This window comes from Xenopus laevis, chromosome 3S (genome assembly GCF_017654675.1).
Source record: "Xenopus laevis strain J_2021 chromosome 3S, Xenopus_laevis_v10.1, whole genome shotgun sequence".
NCBI lineage: Eukaryota > Metazoa > Chordata > Amphibia > Anura > Pipidae > Xenopus > Xenopus laevis.
Window position 1 is genome coordinate 9,576,343 of NC_054376.1, and position 24,659 is coordinate 9,601,001.

The following is a 24,659-nucleotide window of genomic DNA, read 5'->3' on the forward strand; positions in this document are numbered from 1 at the left end:
CAATCCCTTTGCTTGTGGTTTAGCCACCAGAAAAGGTGGCAACCCTATATTGGAGTAAAGTCCTGCATAAGGTTGGGACATAGAATCGCAGCAGTAATTGTAATTGGGATATATATATATATATATACATGCTTACTGTAAAGGTTTCAGGCACACTTAGATTGTAAGCTCTATGGGACAGCAACCGCCTTCCTCCTGTCACTCTGAAACTTAGTTCTTCTTTAATCTAACTGTACTTGGTATTTATTTTTATTTATGATTGTATTGACCCCTATTGGTTCCATTAATCTATTGTTCTGCGTGTATAAGTAGTGCTATATAAAGAGAAATATACAAACATAAATATAGTCACACATTTCCATTTAGTGGGCTGGTGCTGGAGCTTCTGCCTTTGCTTTACCCATTAGGTAATAATACAGTAAGAATTGTGTTTGGCAGCTGAGCTATAAGTGGTAAATTGTCCCTCTCTTCTTTACTATGTAATGATCAATTACCAAATGATGGTAAAGTTCTTTAGAGAGTGTTCGACATTTTGCCAATTAGAAGGAGGAAGCAGTGTTCTTAGGGAAGCAGATCTTAGCTGCACACATCACTTCCTGTTTGTTTTTCTTTATTTCTAACTTAAAAGGCACCCAGATTACTCTTCTCTAAACATCGTATGGAGGTTTAATTGTTTAAGGAAAGAATGTCTATTCTATGGTTCATTTATTCTGGCGGTTATAGTTCAACAATAGCTAGAAGAACACTAGGAACATTCCTAGTTTAATGGGCAGTTCTGGAAAAAATAACTGGGTTAGTAACCCTGCATTACCCTGTTTAAAATGAACATTGTCAGTAGTTGAAATTGTATTTGGAATTGTTTGCCCTTTGATTAATACCCCGCTACTGTAGAAAACATCAAGGCATTAATATGGGCATTGTTATCACATGGTTGTGTTATCACACATAGCACATACATAAAGGGATACTGTCATGGGAAATTTTTTTTTTTTAAAATGAATCAGTTAATAGTGCTGCTCCAGCAGAATTCTGCACTGAAATCCATTTCTCAAAAGAGCAAACAGATTTTTGTATATTCAATTTTGAAATCTGACATGGGGCTAGACATATTGTCAATTTCCTAGCTGCCCCAAGTCATGTGACTTGTGCTCTGATAAACTTCAGTCACTCTTTACTGCTGTACTGCAAGTTGGAGTGATATCACCCCCCTCCCTTTCCTCCCCAGCAGCCAAACAAAAGAACAATGGGTAGGTAACCAGATAGCAGCTCCCTAACACAAGATAACAGCTGCCTGGTAGATCTAAGAACAACACTCAATAGTAAAAACCCATGTCCCACTGAGACACATTCAGTTACATTGAGAAGGAAAAACAGCAGCCTGCCAGAAAGCATTTGTCTCCTAAAGTGCAGGCACAAGTCAAATGACCAGGGGCAGCTGGGAAATTGACAAAATGTCTAGCCCCATGTCAGATTTCAAAATTGAATATAAAAAAATCTGTTTGCCCTTTTGAGAAATGGATTTTAGTGCAGAATTCTGCTGGAATAGCACTATTAACTGATGTTTTTTGAAAAAAACATGTTTTCCGATGACAGGATCCCTTAATATGAGGGTTTCTTTGTGACTGCTCCTTATAGAGGTTTGGTCAGTGCACTGAGCTGATGTATCTGCGGGTACCCCAGCCCTGTGCATTGAACGTAACTGAGTTCATGATTTAAGACTGTTCTCTCATGGTTCCTAGTGATTAGCTTTGTCTCATCACATGGCATTTAAAGGAGAAGGAAAGGTAAATTACAAGTAAAGTTATATACATTGGCCACAAAGGGAGACACAGGACGTGACGCGCACACGGCCAACATGGCAGCCACAAAGTCAGTAAAGGGGTATGACATGACGTCAGTGCGGGAGACCGAATTGGGCAGCGCAAGTATAGCGGTTCAAGAGGGGTGCGCCTGAGCAACTGTTACAGATAGTTATTAAAAATTACTTACCTCTTTCATATTTGTGCTTATTTATTTACCCCGTGCACACAGGCTGCACCTACAGGTTCTACAGGGTCCACGTTCAACAGGTCCACGTGCCCAATGGCAGCTTTAGTAGTTCTGTTTCACCTTGCTGTCTTCTCGGGGACAAGCTCCTTTTAGGATCCCTTGTCCCCCCATTAACCTAAAAACAAAGACAGATTGCCGTTCAATTTGATTATTAGACAACCAAGGTTTTTGCATCAGATCTTATTGCATATGTGGATGGACAAATTGCATTGATAGAGTTGGTTGGGGATCACCTAGGGACAGAGAGGGGTGTGCAACCATTTTGAGTTCCTTTCTAGAAAATAACTTCCTTGCACCAGCTATTATTCAATGGGATCATATTGTAAAGCACTGGTCCCCAAACAATGGCTCGTGAGCAACAACATGTTGCTCTCTAACCCTGGATGTTGCTCCCTGTGGCCTCAAAGCAGGTGCTTATTTTTAAATTTTTGGTTTGAAGGAAAGCTTTAGTTGCAAAAAAACCATGTGTTCTACCAAACAGAGTCTCCTGTAGACTGCCAGTCCACATAGGGGCTACCAATAGCCAATTACAGCCTATATATTTGCACTCCTCAGACCTTTTTGCATGCTTATGTTGCTCTCCAAGTTTTTTTACATTTCAACGTGACTCTCGGGTAAAAAAGGTTGGGGACCCCTGTTGTAAAGGGTCTGTCAAAAGCAATCAGATTGGCCCACAGGCTTAAGTCACAGGAAGTATGAGGTGCATAGAGAAAATGGCCTCATCTACGACTCCGGTTTTATCACAGTAAAATATGGAAGTAGCAGTTGCCTGGCCTAATGCTCACCTCCTCATGTAAACCTTCAATTATTGGTGGGATGCAAGGAGTTGTAGTTCAGTAACAGCTGGAGGATTGCAACTCTGATATGCCTTTGTCTGCAGAGAGTGTCTGTGTGCATACATGTCACCTTGGGTCCCAACTTTATACATAGGGTTGCCACCTTTTCTGGAAAAAAACACCGGCCTTCCCATTATTTATCTTTTTTCCCTATTAATAACATTGGGATCAACCACAATTTGTACCGGCCAGGTGGCAACCCTATTTATATGGTGGGCAAAAGTACACATTACATATTTACAGTATTTTGTGCAATATAAAGATGCTCTGTATCATGGCCCCAGGTCTCTTTGTGTGCAGTTTCTGGCTTCTTATTGTAGGGCTCAGTTAGGGTTGCCACCTGGCCGGTAAAAATGTTGCTTAATGCCAATGTTATTTATAGGGAAAATCCATAAAAATATAGGAAGGCCAGTATTTTTTTTATTCAGAAAAGGTGGCAACCCTAGGCTTAGTGCCAGCCCAAAAGACACAATTTGCCATTCAATTGGTCATTTTTTAGAGCTTTCACTTGCTTCAAACGCATGGGCTACTGGAAATCAATATGATAACTGGAAGCAACATATTGTATATCTGTGTGTCTTTCTGAGTGTGTGTGTGAGTGCATTTGTATGTAGTGTTTATGCCTATGTCTATGGAGTATGTGTCCCTAATCTGTGTATGTCTTATGTGTAGGGTTGCCACCTTTTCTGGAAAAAAATACCGCCCTTCCTATATATTTAGCTTTTTTCCCTTTTAATAACATTGGGATCAACCATCATTTTTACCGACAAGGCCGGTAAAATACCGGCCAGGTAGAGTTCCCACCTTTTCTGGAAAAAAATACTGGCCTTCCTATATTTTTATGGTTTTCCTTATAAATAACATTGGCAGCAAACAACATTTATACCAGCCAGCCAGGCCGGTAAAATAGCGGCCAGGTGGCAACCCTACTTGTGTGTGAGTTCAGGCCAGGAGTGACAATCTGTGGGTTCTGGCAAATGCCAGATGGACTGTTGTAAGATGCCAGAGAAAGTGACTATTAAGTGGGCTAGTTTGTGCCTGGGTGAAACAGAAATTTCAATATACTGTAACAAGCATATTGACAATAAAGATTTTGAATTTGGTTGGGCCTCTTTTTACTTGGAATGCCAAAGCCAGGCCCGGACTGGCAATCTGTGGGTTCTGGCAAATGCCAGAGGGGCTGCTGTAAGTTGCTATAGACAGTCACTATATATTGGGCTGGTGGCGGGCTGTTTGAGCTTCTGTGTGGTAGATTCCTGCACCGGGTCGTGTACCTGCGGCTTACCCGCAAAAAAGTCGGTACCCTGCGGAATGAGGGTAGGCTTTTCAGGTGTGGGTATAGATGCGGGTCTGTGGGACGCAGGTCAGGTTGCGGGTCTCTTCTTGCTGCAGCATTCCCTCCACTCATCTATCCCTCCCATCTGACTTCATGCACAGCTCTCTTACATCACACGGTGCGCTTCTGTCCCTCTCAGCCACGTTTGATGATGTCACTTCAGGTTTGTAGAAACACCACTTCCGGTTTGATAGTGGTCGCTAGGTTGCGGATTAGGCATTTGCGGGTCTGGGTTGGGTAGAGCTTCAAAATTGGTAAATATGGGTGTTGCGGTTCGGGTTGCAGGTCTTAAGGTCCCCCTTATGGCCGAGTCGTTGCCACCTGGCCAGTATTTTGTTATTAATAGGGAAAAAAAGATAAATATATAGGAAGGCCGGTATTTTTTTCCACAAAAGGTGGCAACCCTATCGGCAGCTTATTGGTCCGTGTGTTGGGCCGTCCAGCAGGCTTCCCTGATCAATATCTGGTCGACTCGATTGGTCAGGTTAAAAAATCCCGGCGGATTGCAGCTGCATCTGTGCGTGTATGCGGTTCCGTGATCCGACCTCCTGTATCTACGGTTGCCGCCTTTTCTGGAAAAAAATACCGGCCTTCCTTATATGTTTATCTTTTTCCCCCTATTAATAACATTGGGATCAACCATCATTTTTACCGGCCAGGTGGCAACCCTACCCTTATCGGATGCATTATGATCCGATCGTTGGGCCCGATATCGCCCACCTCAATGTGGGCACATGGGGGAGAGATCCGCTCGTTTGGCGGTGTTGGATCTCTACGTCTATGGGCACCTTTAGAAATTGGTTCCGCGCAGGACTGTGTGTGGCCTGTTTGGGCCTCTGTGTACCTGAAATGCCAGTCCAGACCTGTGTGTGAGTTTGTATTTGTGTGAGTTTGTATGTGTGTGCTTGAGTTTGTATATCTTTGTGTGTGTATATCTGTGTGTGAGTTTTGTGTAACTTGTTAGGTCAGTTGGAGAGTGACCACTTGTGTGAGTGAGAGAAAGAAAGTGCAGCAGCAGTAGAAGATGGGCGGGGCGAGAGCCTGTCACATGTACGAGTGTGTTCGCCCTGTGCTAGGGCCTCCTGCTCTGTGAGAGAAAAAAAAAAAAAAGTGGCAGCTGCTGTTCTACATAATAACCCAGAGAGCTCGGGCCGGCCCAGTCCCACGCTGCGTCATCCTCCAGCAGCAGCTCAAGCAGCAGCATAAGCGCAGGGAGCAGCAATAAGGCTCAGCGGCAGAGTGGGGCTCAACTACTATCCCGGCAACGGGGGGAGGGGAATCATCCAGTGGTAGCGCCCAAGGGTGCCATGGAACTGCTGTGCTGCGAGGGGGACACTGTCCGCAGGGCTCAGCTTGACCCCGCGCTGCTGCTGGATGACAGGGTCCTGCACAATCTGCTCACCGTGGAGGAGAGGTACCTGCCCCACTGCTCCTACTTCAAATGTGTCCAGAAGGACATCCAGCCCTTCATGAGGAGGATGGTGGCCACTTGGATGCTGGAGGTGGGTGTACAAATGTGGGTGTACAAATATGGGGGTTCCCTCCCCCCCTTTCCAACACCTCCACTTGGTATTGCCTAGAACACAACTCTATATGTGTATAAATATATATATATATCTGAGTACATAAATGCATTACATTCTCTATATATCAGTACTTCTATATATAAATATAGCATTAAATAGTGTGTATTTCTATTTCACTGTGTATATTCTCTGCAGCATTATGTGTTGTTGGAAGAGCAGGAGTGAAGCCAGTGTGCAGCGCAGGGGACAGGGCGTCCGTATATTTATATTATCTTTATAGAAAATCAATACATTTGTGAGTTTGGGGGAGATATTAGAGGTCGGGGGACTCGCATATAACATGGACACGTGTTGCAGAGTCTGAGGATAATGTTTTTTTTCTTCTTTGGCTGCGTAAAGAGAATGGAAATCCCCTGTTAATTAAAGCTGTTGATTCATGGTATCACCGGGGCACAGTAATAGGGTGGTCTCACCCCCCACCCACCCATTGCCCTGCTGCTTTCTCTCCCTGCGACCCAGTCTGTGCCCACGTATGCACCGAGAGGCTCCATGTCTGCCTCGCTTTTTTATTTCTTCCCTGAACACCCCCCACCCACCCACGCAGACACATATTGGGGAGAACAGGGGGTCTGCCATTTCCCCCCCCCCCCAATCTCTTTTGCTTTTTTTTTTTTTTTTTTAAAGTTCTTTTTTGTTAAACAAAGATGAAAGTGAAATTTTCCAAGCCGTGAGACTTGGTGGTCACCCCATGCGTGGGTGCTGGCGAGAAAAGACTCGGGATCAGTGGAACATTTAATTCTTCCAGACTTTATGGAGCTTAACCCCCTCAAGTGCTGCAGCTGGCGTGTAAAGGGTTAAAACCATCAGCCTTTAACCCTCACTGGGAACGTGTAGGTTTAGGGAAGGGGAGGGGGGGGTGATCGGCTGTGGATTTCCTTGCATATGTGTCTGTTTGCATTGAAGTTGCCCGGCAGAATTTATAGGGTTAAACTGCCCTTTTGGGGGTGACATTTAGAGATAATTGATGCTCCACTTTGGGAGGTCTTTGATCTGTATTTCATGTTCATAAAGCGAGGGGGTATGTCTGTATTTCTTTTAAAACTAGGGGAATCTGTGCCTTAAGCCCCAATATTTTTGTACCCCAGTCTCTGTCTGGCACCCCTTCCTTCATCCAATGCTCACCCTTCCATTTCTAAACCCTCCATGCGGTGTAATAAGCAGCTTTTTAGCCCAGCCCCCCATCCGCAGCCATGCTCTTTTGAAAAGTAAAACCCCCCCCTTGCCTTTCATCGATGGATTTGACCCCCAAAACCACCCCCGACCCTTCTCTCAATTGTCGGGAATGATGCACGGGGGTCTGCCGGGTGGGTTCCTGCAAGAACCGAAGAGCTGGGTAATTTTTAAGTATTTTTAAATATTTTTTGAAAATATGACGAAGTCAGAAAAAGAAAAAAAAAAAAAAAACTTGTTTCCCCCACGGCTGGCTGGGGTTGGATGTTCTGCTAGCTCCGAGAGTGTGACCTGAATTTATTCCTTAGGGAATCGGCAGGGGGGTATGCGGCAGGCGGGCTGCTGGGCAAACGGGAATTTTGCTTAAAATCCGGCCGAAAATATATTTAGAATGATAAATTCGATTTTAAAACAGAGAAAATAACCATCAACCTTTCTCTCTCCCCTCTCCCCTCTCTATCTTTCTGTCTATATATCTTTTTTATATATATATATATATATATATATATATATATATATATATATATATATATATATATATATTTCTTTCCCCCCCCCCCCCCTCCGACTTTCCCTTTGCTTTGCAGGTCTGTGAAGAACAGAGGTGCGAGGAAGAAGTGTTCCCCCTGGCCATGAATTACTTGGATAGATTTTTAGCTGTGATCCCAACAAGAAAGAGCCATTTACAACTCCTCGGGGCCGTCTGCATGTTCTTAGCTTCCAAGCTGAAAGAGACTATCCCTTTAACCGCAGAGAAACTTTGCATTTATACTGACAATTCTATCAAACCGCAAGAGCTGCTGGTAAGCAGCCTGATTACTAAAAATCACTATTTATGCACCTTTTCATATATGTGAAAATGTCTGTTTTCATGTCCAGTACCCCATCCTCATCTCTGTTTTAGCTGGAAACTGATTTTCCTTTTAGGTTTATTCTTATCCAAAACAGCTTGTACAGTTTCTTACAAAAAAACCCCAAAAAAACACAATATTGCACTGATATTTATATTCATTTATATTTCATTTATCTTTTCTATTAAGCAGTAATTTCTTGAATCCGATAACTTGTAAAGGACAAAAGAAGGCATAATACTTGTGTTTTTAAAGCCGACTGGAGATTATATTTTAATAATCATTTGTAATAATCATTTTCTATATTTACCCCATAGATAAAAAGCATTTCATGCAGGTGACATACTTAATTAGTGACTTTTTTTTGTGTATCTGCTGCCACCTACTGGTAAAGGTATTTTAAATCCCTTCAAAAACATAATTAAAGGGGAATTTAAGCACCACACATAAATGTTGCATGACTATAATCCAAGCAATATCGCTAAATAAAACTTTCTTCCAGGTCCCGCAGCTGCAATAAAATGCTAAATAATTATCCAATGAGAATCCCAGTGGATCTGTAAATCTGGCTCCATGTTCTGTGTTCCTGCATTTGGAGTTGGAAGCATTGAGCAGACTTGTCCTTCCTCCCCATGTTTAATTCCAGGGTATTATAATGACCCCAAAATGGCACAATAATAGAGCAATTCTCACTGGCAAATTCAATTTGTAAATTGTATTTTTTCTTATATTGTAATGTTTCTATTTTACTATTGAGGGATAGGTAGGCAATTAAAGACTCTAAATTAAATATCAGATTTAATACAGGTATGGGACCTGTTATCCAGAATGGTCGGGACCTGGGGTTTTCCGGATAACAGATCTTTCCGTAATTTGGGTCTTCATGCCCTATGTCTATTAGAAATTCATTTAAACATTAAATAAAGCCAATAGGCTGGTTTTGCTTTCAATAAGGATTAATTATATCTTAGTTGGGATCAAGTACAAGCTACTGTTTATTACATAGAAAAAGGAAATCGTTTTTGAAAATTTGGATTATTTGGATAAAATGGAGTCTATGGGAGACAGCCATTCCGTAATTCGGAACTTTCTGGATATCGGGTTTCCAGATAAGGGATCCTATACCTGTAGTTGATTTTTGAGGATCAAATCCATTCAGCCAAAAGTTTGTATCCATCCAGTATTAATCTCATCAGTTTGTGACATCATAATGGCACCCAACATTGATATCTGGGCCAGTTACCATGATTTTCTTTAATTCTTCACTCATTTCTGTATATGTACCCTGATGTGGATGTTAATAAAGTTATACAAAAATTTTCAATATATAGGGAATTCCACCCAAAAACTGATTGCTGATTGAAAAAAACAAAAAAACATTCTAAACAACTCCGCAATGTGCATTAATTACAAATATTCAATGGTTTATTTGAAAGTTCTGTGAAAATGTTATAATTATTAGGGCTCTTACACAAGGCTGTCTTTGCCTGCGCTCCCCTGCGTTTCGCTTTCTTCCGTTCATCCGTAGGGGAGCGCTGGAGTAGATGCACTCAATTATTGTGAAGGGGGCTGTACTCACACAGACGCGTGTATGCGCCGAACGTAGGTGAAATGCAACATGATGCGTCCCGACTGCGTATAGCGCATACATGCGTCTGTGTGAGTACAGCCCCCTTCACAATAATTGAGTGCGTCTACTCCTGCGCTCCCCTGCGGCTGAACGGAAGAAAGCGAAACGCAGGAGAGCACAGGCAAAAATAAATATATACAGGTGTGGGATCCATTATCCGGAAACCCATTATCCGTAAAGATCTGAATCCAAATTTTTAAAAACGATTTCCTTCTTCCCTGCAAAATCAGCCTATTGGGTTTATTTAATGTTTACATGATTTTCTAGTAGATTTAGGGGGTTATTTACTAAACTCCAAATGCAAAAATCATGAAAAATGTGTGATTTATTTTTCCTAAAATCAAACTTTTTAAAAAAAAAAAAAATCAAAAATTTTTCGGAATTTATAGAACCCTGAGGATGGAAAAGTCTGAATCTGAAAATCCGGCATCTCAGACCTGTCGAGGTTGCATATAAGTCAATGGGAGAAGTCCCAATATTTTTTTTTGATGTGCGCTCGTTTTTGTGCAATTCCCCCGAAGTTTTTGGGTGACAATTCCTGAAAATCGGTTAAAAAAAAATAGTGAAAATCAGAATTTTTTTTCCCGAAAACCACATTTTCGGGAAAATGTAATAATAAGTAAGCGTAAAAAACCCAAGCGGATTTAATCAGAGTTTGTAGCAGAAAATATTGAGATAAATTCGGACTTTGATAAATAACCCCCTAATTATGAAAAGATCTGTTATCTGGAAAGCCCCAGGTCCCAAGCATTCTGAATAACAGGTCCCATACCTAAATATATATAATATATATTGTACACTGGTGTCACATGGGGGTCTTTAGCATCTAAATATATTTTAACTTATAGGACTAAATATGCCTTAATTGTCATTAGCAATCTATATTGCCATCCCCTATTCTGTATTACAGTAGATGGGAAAATGCCAATGCATTGCCCTTAGTGACCAAATTATTGGGCAAAATGGACGGAGACCCTGCTAACAGAAGTAGAGCAAGCAGAATGACTGCACCCAGTTGGACTGACCACCAGATATCCTTAGACCATAGGTCCACCCTCAAAATAATTTTTATTTTCACCAACCTTCTTTATTCTCCTAATCTATTCTCTTTACATACGCTCATCTGTCTCATACAGAAATGGGTGGGGTACTTATTATTAGGGATCCAGGATTCGGTTCGGGATTAGGCTAGGATTCGGCCTTTTTCAGCAGGAATCGGATTCGAATCCTTGTGCCAGGCCGAACCTATCCTAATTTGCATATGTAAATTAAGGGCGTGTAGGGAAATTGCATGACTTTTCGTACCCAAAAGAAGAATTTTCGCACTTTTTCCTTTACTGCCTCTAATTTGCATTTGCAAATTAGGATTCAGTTCTGTATTCGGCCGAATCCCAAATAGTGGATGCGGTGCATCTCTACTTATTACCATTCGTACCTCCCCTTATTTGGCAGCATAGCCCTTGCGCATATTTCTGCTTTTCTGGGTTGGAGTTAAAGGAACAATAACCCCAAAAAAATTAGTGTTTTCAAGTAATTAAAATATAATGTAATGTTGTCCTGCACTGGTAAAACTGATGTGTTTGCTTCTGAAACACTACTATAGTTTATATAAACAAGCTTCTGTGTAGCAATAGCGGAAATTGAATAAAGGCTATACGACACAGGTTAAATAATGGATAACAGATAACACCATTATGTTCTACAGAGTTTATCTGTTATCTGCTGTGTAACCTGAGCCTTTTCTCTTTTGAATGGCTGCCCCCATGGCTACACAGCAGCTTGTTTATATAAACTATAGTAGTACTTATCTGTTATCTACTGTGTATTCTGTGCTTGAATGGCTGCCCCCATGGCTACACAGCAGCTTGTGTATATAAACTATTGTAGTACTTATCTGTTATCTACTGTGTATCCTGTGCTTGAATGGCTGCCCCCATGGCTACACAGCAGCTTGTGTATATAAACTATTGTAGTACTTATCTGTTATCTACTGTGTATCCTGTGCTTGAATGGCTGCCCCCATGGCTACACAGCAGCTTGTGTATATAAACTATAGTAGTACTTATCTGTTATCTACTGTGTATTCTGTGCTTGAATGGCTGCCCCCATGGCTACACAGCAGCTTGTGTATATAAACTATTGTAGTACTTATCTGTTATCTACTGTGTATCCTGTGCTTGAATGGCTGCCCCCGTGGCTACACAGCAGCTTGTTTATATAAACTATAGTAGTACTTATCTGTTATCTACTGTGTATCCTGTGAATGACTGCCCCCATGGCTACACAGCAGCTTGTTTATATAAACTATAGTAGTACTTATCTGTTATCTACTGTGTATCCTGTGCTTGAATGGCTGCCCCATTGCAGATTTTTTATATAAACAATAGTAGCGGTTCTGAAGCAAACACAGCAGCTTTACCAGTGCAGGGCAACACTGCATTATATTTTTATTACTTTAAAACAATTTTTCGATGTGACTGTTCCTATAAACAAGGATATAGGGAGAGGAGAAAGAGGACTTAGCAGAGGTTGTCCTGTCCCTTTATCATCACAGGAGACTGGCATTATCAAGAGAATGTCAACAACATCAAAGCCGTGCTTTAAAGGAGAAGTAAAGGTTAAAATTAAGTAATCTTTATTAGAAAAGTCTATATAAATACACCAGTAAACCCTCAAAGTAATGCTGCTCTGAGTCTCTCCCATCCCTGCTGTAATCTGAGCCCAGAGCTTTGAGTGAGCAGGGAGAGACTCAGGCAGGAAGTGTTGTCACAGCAAGCTAATATGGCAGCTGCTATCCTAAACAAATAGAGAGTTTCTAGAGCTGTTTACTCAGGTATGGTAAAGCATTCTACAGAATAAATATAGTGTTATAGCTTGCACTATTGTGGCTAATCTATTGGCAATAAATTGCTTCAGTAGGTTTTTTTTTCTCCTTTAAAACAAATGTTTAAGCAATGTGAATATTGTTAACAATGTGAATAGCTGTAAAGCCAAAATAAATTGCCAACTCAGACAATATTCTTCTTTCTTCCCCAGGAGTGGGAGCTGGTGGTTCTGGGAAAGTTGAAGTGGAACCTGGCTGCGGTGACGCCACATGATTTCATAGAACACATACTAAGAAAATTGCCCTTGCCAAAAGACAAATTGCTCTTGATCCGGAAACATGCACAAACGTTCATTGCACTTTGTGCCACAGGTAAGGGCCGGACTTTTATCCCTGCCGCTGCTTTATGGTGGTTTTTTTATTTTTTTTATTTTCTCTTTTTCCCGGAGTTGTTATTGATTTGTTATGTAATTGGCAAGGCATAAAAACCTATTCCAGCTGAGTGTACCTGATAAGTGAGCTGGAGGAAAGAAGATTGTGGGAGAGGAGTAGGTGTGTCGGAAAAAAGAGTGCATTTTCTTCGCCCCCGCCACACCTATTCTTCTAATCCTTGTAGCGCACTCAGCTGTGTCATTCCTTCAGGTTAACTCCTTTGTCCCCTGGATGGCAAAAAGCACAAGGAACGAAGGCCTTTTTTATTGCCGTTTGTCGCGTCTTGCCTAATCCATGCCGGTACCTCGTTTTGGACTTGTTACTTTTTTACGCACAACTCCTTGTAGATTCCGCAGCAGAAAGTCTGGGGCCCCAAAAGGGCGTTGGTGGACACCGGAATTCACAGGGGTGGCCTGTGCATCCGAGTATACCCACGGCATCTAAGGTTCCTATCTGACGAGTACGTTAAAGTGTACAAATACGTGATCTTTATGTTTGTTCCCTGTAGTGGTAGTGTTTACTTTTTTATTGATAAAATGAAAACCATGAATTAAAAATATTGCTCGTATAGGAAAACAGAATTGACTGATCTCAAGGGCACCCAAAGATTTTCACCCACTTTTTTGAAGTTTGCTGTGTTCACATGTGCATTATTACTAGCGATGCACCGAATCCGCTATTTTGGATTCAGCCGAACCCCCGAATCCTTTGCGAAAGATTCGGACGAATCCCGAACCGAATCCTAATTTGCATATGCAAATGCATATGCAAATTAGGGGTGGGAAGGGGAAACATTTTTACTTCCTTGTTTTGTGACAAAAAGTGTAATTTCCCTCCCCGCCCCTAATTTGAATATGCAAATTAGGATTCGGATTCAGTTCGGCCATGCACAAGGATTCGGCCGAATCCTGCTGAAAAAGGCTGAATCCCTGCTGCATCCCTACTAATTATTACATACGAGTTTCTGCATGCCGCATCTATGGTGCCATGTGGTAAGGGTTATGGCATTAGACGTTATAGAATGAACTGCTCAAATTTGCCCCTTCATAGACTCCAGGTTGGACTTTGGTGTCTGCCCCCGCCCCCAATCCCCAAACCATTCCGCCCCACAATGGCCGCTGCAAACTGATCACCCTAATCCAAGTCCTAGCACGCAGCCCAGGGGTGGTGCAGCCCTGCATAGACGTTTAAAGGGGTTGTTCACCTTTAAAATAACATTTAATATGAAGTAGAGAGTGATATTTGGAGACAATTTGCCCTTGGTTTTCATTTTTTATTATTTGTGGCTTTTGAGTTATTTAGCTTTTTAATCTGCAGTTCTTCAGTTTGCAGTCACAGCTATCTGGTTGCTAGGGTCCTAATAATCCTAGAAACCATGCATTGATTTGAATAAGAGATTGGAATATGAATAGGAGAGGCATTTGAAAGCTGGAAGGAGTCAGTAGGAAAAGTAATGTAAAAATTATAAAGAATAAATAATGAAGACCAATTGAAACTTAGAATTGGCCTTTCTATAACATACTAAAAGTTAACTTGAAGGCGAACCACCCCCTTAAAGGTATTCACTCTTAAGCATAAGGGAGTGTAATTGTCTGACCCACAGATATCTTTTGGGTTCTGGAATTTCTGGCAACAGATTGGTCTGGCTGATTGTTCTATAGTCTGTTATGTACAGTAGTCATTGGGTTCTATCGTTGCCATCGTTGTGTAATGGAGAGGCTTTAAAAACTCTGGGGTGGATGAGACCCGGTATATAAAACTAGTGCTGTTACCACTGGAAAACATGTATTAAAAATAAATAAATAATGAATGTACATTGCAAAAGTGCTTAGAATATCACCCTCGTCAATTTCCCATTCACTTATTTTTAAGGTTTACTTATCCTTTAAGGGCATCCTATACTTCATGTACAGCGGGTGTTTAGTTGCATAGTACAACCTCATGGTGATGGGTCTGTTTCACAGGCAACTACTGCCCGAAGCATATTTTACCCGTGTCTTATTCTTATTGCACAGGGCTGCTGTTAGATGTTTAGTGTACAGTAGCCGCGTGCATTTAAAGCTTTTCCATTTACCTTCTACACACTGCTTCTTTTGTATAGTTGAAATAAACCGAAAACCCATTCTTTATATTTTGAGTCCTGCAGCGCGTCGGGTACCCGCGGGTTACCAGCAAAAACCTGCGGGTTGTGGGTAGAAGTTCTGGGTGCGGGTATAGACGCGGGGTTGGTGGTTCTGCGGGTCGGGCCATGGGTCTTCTCAATAGCGATTTTTACTCCTTTTTTTTCTGATCACGCCTACTTCCAATGATGTCACTTCCAGTTTACAATGGCAGCACTTCCTGATTCTTGATGGTCAGCGGGTCCAGGTTGCGGATAAGGTACTTGCGGGGCGGGTCGTGTAGTGGGTCCAAGCGGGTAAGAATGTGGGTCAGGGTTGCAGATTGCGGGTACGGGTTCCAAAAAATGGACCCGCGCAGGACTCTAGCTTGGGGAGTAGAGGCGCCATATTTCACACATCAGCTGAGGTGTTTCCCATATACCTCAGTAATTACAGCACCCCTAGTGGTTATAATGGCATATGGGTAATTATCTAGTCCTGTAGTTGACTTTTTGTATGTTAAGTACAGGCAGAATAGTGACTGATTGTTTCTGCGTTTTCCATTACTAAGTAAAAAACAAACACCGTTTCAAGAAATGCTTGTTTTCTGCTTGCATAAATACCCCCATTGTAAGCAGCACCCCCCCCCACATTCCCTAAAATACTGCTCCAGCCGAGGTGAAATGAGTCGATTAATTTTCCTGCTCTGCACCAGTGTGATAAACTATAGCTATGCCTTTTTATCTGCTGTTAAAGGGACAATGTACCCTGTTTATGGGGGTTATTTATCAAGCTGTGAATATCCGAACCTCAAATAATTCGTAGTTTTCGGACAAAAAAACCCCTAAAATTTTACGAGATTTGTTAATGTCCGATGGTCTAAAAATTCTGATTTCGAAACCCCAGCATCTAAAAGCTCTCGAGGACCTGGATAAGTCAATGGGGAAAGTCCCAGTGTCTGCGCTGATGTCCGTACCGACATCCGATGAGTTTGTGGTTTCTGCGCAGAAAACTACGAAAACATTGTAGGTTTTGCGCAAAACTTTGAACATATCTGAGTTTTCGGGGAAAGCTCCGAAGTTTGCCCGACCCTATTTTTTGGGCTTTTTTCTTCATAAATATGGTCCATTTGGGCAATTGGAGTTGCTCGGATTTCAAACTTACAAATACTGAGATAAATTCGGACCTTGATAAATAACCCCCTATATGTTGGGTTTGTTTTCATTTATGTACTTTATGTAAAGCATAGGTTACTCTGCACCGGGAGCCTCATATGTTTGCATATCTGTGTTTTGTTTTTTTCAAAGGCCAATTATTATAAGACACAAGTTTCAGTGAGTCATGTGACAGAAGTTACATCACTGGGCACCATTTATAGGGATATTATTTACAGAATATTTACCTCTGCTCTGGACATGAAGCTCCTCCAGCATAAGGAGGGCTTTAACTAAAGGGTCCACCCATGCCAGACTATGAGCCTTTGAGATATACTTGGCACCAGAGGTTTCAGTATGTAATATTAATCATTTTTGATTTGCCAAGGTGGGCAAATTTGGTTGGGCTCCTTGACTAATTTTGACTGTTCTGCCCAAACATCTGGGACGTTGTTGTTATCTGTCAATTCCCATATGTCAGGGGCAAGGGGATGAGGAACTGTGATTGGCTTCTTGTCAGTCTGTTGGTCGATGAACTTCACGTGATACATTATACATTGTCGCCACTTTGTAAATATAGCCCTGGCTTTGTAATTTACTTACATGAAAAATTTAGACTGAACTTTGACTTTCGGCACATTCTTGGCCATGACTCAAAGCAAGCCGAACGTGTGTGGGTGTAATCATAGCCACTATATTGGATCTGAGGCCAGTGAACCAACAGTGCATAGTAGCAGAGAGGCTGAAGGTCCGTGAGCCAACTTCTGTCCTGCTTTCTGCCCTTTGATAAAGCCCATGAATATGTCTCCTTGATTTGCTCTGATATCCCAGTGCAAGGCCTTGCATCGGCCCCTTTCACATGAGACGATTTACTGTCAACAAGTTGAGGTTTTTTTCCAGTTATGGTTTTGGTGGTTTCATAAAGCAAATATGGACTGGACGATTTGTCTTCTGCTGGGAAATGTGCCCACTGGAAAGGAGAAGTACCTTCCAGATGAATATCTGCTGACAAGGTCTTCTATTAACGGAGCATTATAAGTCCTAATAGGTTTAACCGCTTGAGTGCCCCTGTGACGCTCAGCCACGTCACTGCAGTTGGGACCGAGGAGGACATTGGTGAATATGATCACTCTTTTACTTGTTTTGCAAGTGGAGATCCCAGAGGGATATAAAAAATAAACTGTGGCTAAAATGAAAGTGTCCCAACAACTACATGGTGGGGCTATTGAGGACCCAGGTGGGCCATAACTGTATTAAATTTGCAAGACAGGTCCTCACCTTGAAGGTTTTGGAGAACCTTAAATGTTTTTTCCACTAACTAATTAGCCAAAAACATTTTAAGCATATGTGAGTCTTAACAAATAAAGATGAATCATTTTGACGGTTTATGAAATTTCTTAGCCCAGAAATATTACTGCCCAACCTTGGAATATTCATTTTGGTCCTGATTTGGTCTATGGGATTGTAATAGGTGTGTGCGTGGGTCACGCTATGACCACCCTGATTACTGCAGTATGTTCTGTATGCCCACATGTTGTTTTGTAACATAAAGAACAGATGAACAAGCATTCTAAAGAGCCTTCGGTATGGACGTTTGAGTGATCAGTAGCAACCAACCCAAGCAAGCCTCCCTATAAACGGGTAGTGATGTCACTTGTTTTTGAGGACCCCTGCCTAGTTCATACTTTGCTTTCCAGGCATCCAGTCATTGATGGAGTGATGTGCTGGTCGGATAAAATCCGTCCTGCACCCTACCCTAACCCGCCCTTCGACACCAAGACCGAGCCCGACTTTCGGCTTCCATTTTACGGCCCGTGCCAACCCACTGATGACGTCGCAAAAGGGGCATGGCAGGAGGCTCGCATCTTTAAAAAATGAAGCCGGAAGTCAGAAGCCAGCAGTTGCCACCAACAAATGGAGGTGCAGGATTGGCCCGAACCCGCGGGTAAACCACGAGTTCTGCGGGTATTGGGACTACCAGCACATCACTAATGTGTGAGTCAGCCATTTCCTTATACTTAAAGGGCACCTGTTGGGGAAAAATGTTATCCCCAACCAAAGATGTGGCTAATAGAGCTCGCATTCCGGTTTTGTAAAACCACCCGCCCAAAAAATGTTTTTATTATCTCACCAGTAATATGTGGGGTCTGGGTGCTCATGCCCCAGACCTACAGCTCGAGGTGGAGGTATCCAACCAAAGAAGAAAACCTCAGGCACTCCCAGATCCCACAAACAAGCTTGTAAAAGAACTGAGAACTTTATTTAGGCCACAAAGTAGATAAATACATAGCCTTACGCATTTCGGGCCAGTAGTCACTTAATCAAAGGCTATTATTGATGGAGTGATGTGTCAGGCATTTTCCTTACCAACACCCCTAACTTGCGGTACACGACCTGCACCCAGTTGGTCCTGGACCTTTTATATATTTGATAATGGCAGTTACATCATTGGAGGGGGGAGACATAGCACAAACTTGTTACACATACTTACTCAGCAGTGGAGAGGTCCATAACAGTTAAAGGACAATGCTCAGAAATTGAGTTTCTGCACTCACGCTACAAACAAGAGTCACTTTGTGTATGCAAAAGCTTATTTAGACAAGCCACAGTCATTTTGGAACAAAGTGCTTTGGACTGATGAGAAAAAAAATTAGTTATTTAGCCATAACAAAAAGCTCTTTGCATAGCGGAAGAAGAACACCACATTCCAAGAAAAAAACCACCTGCTACCTACTCCAAAGATTTAAGAGGGGTTCCCAAACTTTTTCATATGACTGTATAAGCAGTAGTCTTCTTCATGCACACATATATAGGATATTTTCCTTCAGAATCCATAGAGGCCTAGCTTTCTATATGCGCTACTCAAAAAATATTTTCCTAGAGGAACTGAGGACTCGTCTGGCTTGCAGAAGTTTGGAAGGGTTCAGAATGATGCTATGCTAAGATAATATTAAATTAGCTTTATTGGCATTTCTGACAGGCAATTAAACAGCAATGAAAGTCTGTCATGAGCAAAACTATTTCTAATTACACATGAGGTAAGCCAAATGGACCTGTGTGAGGCAATTTAAAGTGTCTTAGGGCCGTCCATCACAGCTGTAGGGATCACTTGAGTGGGTCATGATTAATTAACCTCAAGTGGTTATGGTGACTCTTCTAAATTAAAGTGCTGGGTGTCCAGGGCATGCAGTCATTTTGATTCTGACAGGGGACAAACGGCAGTTGTCTCATCCGCTGGCAGTCACGTCCCATCCAGTGTAAGGGGAAGCACAGTGCCTATGGAAGACGCTTGTTCTGGCAAGTATTTATTGCTCAGAAACGCAGAACTCCGCATTCCCAAGCAGTACCAGTAGCAAAAGTGTCTGCTATAAGAAGGCAGCAGAAGTGAAAATGAATGAATCCTGAATCGTTCACTAGATGGAGCAATTCTACAGTCCATAGATGTTTAAAGAAACCAATATCAACGCATTGATCAGGAGGTTCCACAATTCCATGAGATGAGGAACTCATCAGATCATGGGTTCTATCCTCTCCCAGTGGTCCATCTAACCATTGGAAATTGCCTGGATCACCACCTGATCTCCCCAGATCAATATACACATGGGATCCGTAGATTCCAACCATTGTCCTACATGGAATCTGTCCCATTAGTTATGCCTTAGAAAAGATCCAGTCGCAGTCTTGTTACTTCCTTGTCCATTAAATAAAGTTCCCACACCGGTACAGGCACACTCAGGGAGTGGAGGCTGGGGGATTCTATAAATTATTAAATATCTAACTGGCTCCCCAAACAGTTGAAACATGTACTGCCCTATGGTACTATGGTTGATACCATAGCAGACAGCAGCAAAGTGAGGTTGGGGCAGAAAGATCGTAGGAAGGGGGAGCAACAAACATTTCCTAAACATGCATGTGCAAATCTGTTTTCTTGTATTGCATTAGATCCAACTGTATTAAGGCGAACTGGTCCTTTTATTAGGTCAAATAAATTCCTATATATTCGCAAGGAGTAAGTTAAAGGGATACTGTCGTGGGAAAACATGTTTTTTTTCAAAAAGCATCAGTTAATAGTGCTACTCCAGCAGAATTCTGCACTGAAATTTTTCAAAAGAGCAAACAGACTTTTTTATATTCAATTTTGAAATCTGACATGGTGCTAGACATATTGTTAGTTTCCCAGCTGCCCCCCGTCATGTGACTTGTGCTCTGATAAACTTCAGTCACTCTTTACTGCTGTAATGCAAGTTGGAGTGATATCACCGCCTCCCTCCCCCCCCCCTTTCCAGCAGCCTAACAAAAGAACAATTGGAAGGTAACAAGATAACAGCTCCCTAACACAAGATAACAGCTGCCTGGTAGATCTAAGAACAACACTCAATAGTAAAAACCCATGTCCCACTGAGACACATTCAGTTACATTAAGTAGGAGAAATAACAGCCTGCCAGAAAGCAGTTCCATCCTAAAGTGCAGGCGCAAGTCACATGACTGGGGGCAGCTGGGAAACTGTCAATATGTCTAGCCCCATGTCAGATTTTACAATTGAATATAAAAAAAATCTGTTTGCTCTTTAGAGAATTGGATTTCAGTACAGAATTCTGCTGGAGTAGCAACTGTTAACTGATGTGTTTTGGAAAAAAAATGTTTTCTCATGACAGTATCCCTTTAAAGTAGCCTCTTACAGGGTCCTAGTGAGGGATTTGATAAAGGACTGATGGCTTTATGATTCTTGCACTGCATACCGGGCATATCCTAATCTCTACTGGGAAGAATGCCCGCTGAATGGGCGCATTCTGGAATGCCTTACATGTCGCCTGTGTGTGGTTAATATTAAACCATTTATTGTGCTCACATCTTCTCTGGGTCTTTGTACTCTCATGTACCTGGTTTCATAAGGGCAACACTTTTTTTTTTTTCCTTTACTGACTTGTGACAAAAGACTCGATCTGTTGGCATAGGCACGTGTGAACTCCTTCCAAGCAAAACAGGGACAATTGGATTCTAAAGTATCCTTTATTGTGTGCCTTAAACTTGTTTTTTCAAGGCACCCACAATGCCTATTAATTGGGTGATCGCTTAAACCCTTTCACTGCCAGCTGATTTGGTACTTTTATTGCCAGACCACTTTTTACATTTTGCGTTCTTTCACTTTAAGGCCCTTTCCTGGGAGGGTCTTTTAGTTTACCGAGAAAAACAATATATTTTTTTTTTAGGACAACTTAAGCTTCTAAGATTCTGTGCTAGAAAGTTGGTGTAATTCCACTTCTGTAAAAAGATATAGGCTAACTAAGGGGCATATTTATCAAGGGTCGAATTGAAAAAACTTCGAAATTCAAAAAGACCAACAGAAATTAAGTTGGTTTTTTTGGTCAAATAGGTCCGTTTTCGATCGAATAGGTCCGTATTCGGCTGAATTCGAATCGAAGTAATAGTGCATTCGATCAATTCCAATTGACTCCAAATGGGTTCTAGGAGGTCCCCATAGGCTAAAAGAGCAATTCGGCAGGTTTTAGATGGTGAATGGTCGAAGTTGAATTTTTAAAGAGACAGTACAAATTCAAATCGAATTTGGACTATTCCCTAGTCGAAGTACACAAAAAAAATTCACCTCAACCTTTGATAAATCTGCCCCTAAGTGTCTAAAAAAATAAACTTTACCCATCATACAAATACATATATCAGAAACATTATTTTATGTACGAGAACACAGCAGATTTAGAAAGTCTCCTGAACAAGCCAATGCCAAATATATATAGTTTTATGGAGATTTCATACGTGTATAGATCAAAAACTCCAAGCAGTACACTACCAAATTCCCACTGCACTGCTCCACTGCATACTTCACTAACCGTAGGCTTACCCTAAAACCGTAGGCTTACCCTAAAAAAACTACACATTATTAGAAAGAACAGGTTCTGGTGAGTCCAAAACGGGTAAATCTATCTATGTACTCCCAACTACCAAGTTGAAATTGTTTTCATAAATTTATAATTTTTTTATGAAAATTGTGATTTTTGAAAAAAAATGACCTCAAAGTAGTGTCCTGCAGCGGGTCGGGTTACCCGCAAAAACCTGCGGTACCCTGGGGTTGCGGGTAGAAGTGCGGGGTCGGCAGGTTTGAGGGTCGGGCCGTGGGTCTTCTCAATGGTGATTTGTACTCCTTTTTCCGATGATGTCACTTCCGGTTTACAACGACAGCACTTCCTGATTCTTGATGGTCAGCGGGTCCGGGTTGTGGATAAGGTACTTGCGGGTAAGAATGCGGGTCCGGGTTGCGGATTGTACGGGTTCCAAAAATGGACCCGCGCAGGACTCTACCTCAAAGCTTCATAGTACATATTTGTCAGATAGAGCTCCTGCCTGCCAGCATGTACGGCATACGTACTTGGCAGGCAAAGGGTTAAAGTAACGAAGGAGCTGACATTTAAATTCATGTTTATTCGTTTGAATGAGAGAGTAACTGTTTAGTAATTAGCATTTGGGCTTAAGCACAAGTCGTTTTCTATTTTCAATCCATTTAAAATAAGAGAGAACTGAAAACTTATATTTTAATTTATATTGAACATTTGCAATATACTGAGCCCAGAGCATCTCAGTAGAAAAGAAGAGCTGCTGGGGTATCCTCTGCTCTACTAATAGGCTGTGGGTACAGCATTTGTACCCTACTTCTTTATTAAGCTTTAGTTCTCCTTTAAATTCCAGTCTCTCTTTACTCCCAACATGAAATAAGATCTCAAAAGTTATTTAGAGTGGATAATTATCACCCTAATTGCAAAGATAAATAGGCATTGCTGGACCCACCAGATTATATCTGATATTTAAAGCAAAATAATTTTCTTATGGCTCCTTTTCATATTGCTGCTCCAAAATAAACAACTCTTGGCTTAACCTGAAAGGGAGCAAAACTGGGGTGTGTGATTTTTGTACAGGTTGAATGGAATGCCTTGAGACCTCCCGAAAAACGGTTAACAACTGCTTCAGGCCCCAATACAAAAGATTACATGTGGCCAAACAAGATTTTTTAGCATTGCTCTAGAAATACATTTTACTAAAAGTATCTGTGTGAAATATGTAGATGACTATTTAAATCATTTTGAAACAGCAGTGCAGTTTGAATTTGAATAAAACAGCAGTTCCCCTACCGATCTTATCTGCTCAGTTCTGTCTCTCAGCTCATTGTTAACAGCAGAGAAGCATCAGGAGATGCTTCCCTGCTCAGTAACTTAATTTTCAGCCCCATGATCAGAACAGTAGGCGCCAAATTCATTATATTGGCAATGTAAAAACTGCTGAAAGTTATGGGGTATTTTGAAAGTGCTCTGCATTCGTACTTTTAGTGATGCCAAAGATGCATCTATCAATGTTCATCCTTGATAGATGCTTTGCATAGGGTTTTGGGAAAATAATGAAATCTCTTTTGAATAGGTGCCAGTCATTCTCTGAAGAAGGTTTTCTGTTTAGACAGGAACAAGTGAGACATTTCCCATAAATTCTGCACAGCCCTGCAACTTCAGATTCCATCTCTCTCTTTTTTTTTTTTTTTTAAATTTAGCAGAGGTATCTGCAGCCTGTGACTACTGCTGAACTGCAACTGGCAACAACCTGTAGAAACTGGAAAATGCTGGGCGCTACTGTTATAATAGTGTGTATATGACAGGTTATTCAGCTCAGTCAAATATGTCTTACTATATGACACATACTCTAGCTCAAGGGCAATTCCCCCATAAAATATATCTAGCTTAATTTAGATATTACACTTGAAATCTACGGAAAATGATCCTGCTAAGACGAGCAGGGTGTTTTACGGGGCTTTAAAAAAAAATGTTTCTGTTTTGGTTAACTTGTTGCCTGGGACAAAGGGTTGTCACCAGGTTGGTTGTTCACTGGCCTAACTGCTTAAATACCAACCAAGGCTGGGGACGGGATTACAAATATACCAGCAATATACTTTAGTAAATAAGTAATACCTAGTCATTCTATCCTAATTCCCTACTCTCCCACCTCCAACTCTATCCCACCTACAGCTCTGTACCCCCGCCTACTAACCCAATCTTTGCCTGATCTGATGATCTACGTCACAACTCCATCTCCTTTTACATTACAGTTATGTCCCTCCAGGCCATGGCCCTGTCCATTACATAACCAGCTCCTTTTCCATGTTGGCCAGTAAATAATGTGTAAACCCTACTGGCACGTGTCCATGAAGTCCTTGGGTAGCCTGGTTGGTGGTCTAGGTTTACTAATACATAATTGGAGTAAGGTGATCATTTTGGATCTATTCATGAATGGTATTGTTGGCCAGTATCTTCCCATACTTGTACTTATTAATGTTTTGTTCTTAAGTTGGCTGGTCTTGTCCATTTCTTTGAATAGTCCTCTGATTGGCTGCAGGTTCCTTTGAGTCTATTTTAAAGTTGGTTATACACTGATGCACAGTAAAAAGGTGATTGCAGTAGGCACCAGTGAATCATGCTTACAAACATGGCTGAATGAAAATGAAAGGTGTCATAATTTAACACTGGCTGAGCCATCCCCTTCAGACTCGGCAACTTATTGGTCCACTTATGTGACCCATGGGAAGCCTGCCAAAAATCATCCAGATATTTGTTGTGCAGGTTTGAAAATTCCATTGGGCTGCTGCTGTGGACCTCATCCAACTGGTCTTCATAGGCCTGCTCTTTGATCTGAGTTTTG

The 24,659-nt window shown here is 41.6% G+C and overlaps 1 protein-coding gene across 3 annotated transcripts in view; it reads left to right on the forward strand.

Annotated features, from left to right (window-relative positions):
* ccnd2.S (cyclin D2 S homeolog) overlaps positions 1 to 24,659 on the forward strand; it is a 127,469-nt gene that overhangs the window by 74,158 nt on the left and 28,652 nt on the right. The window contains 3 exon segments of one of the 3 annotated variants that reach the window (NM_001096348.1): positions 5,384 to 5,723; positions 7,565 to 7,780; positions 12,495 to 12,654. In NM_001096348.1, coding sequence (NP_001089817.1) covers positions 5,529 to 5,723; positions 7,565 to 7,780; positions 12,495 to 12,654 — 571 coding nt within the window. In that variant the 5' untranslated portion in view covers positions 5,384 to 5,528. 3 annotated transcript variants of the gene reach the window in all.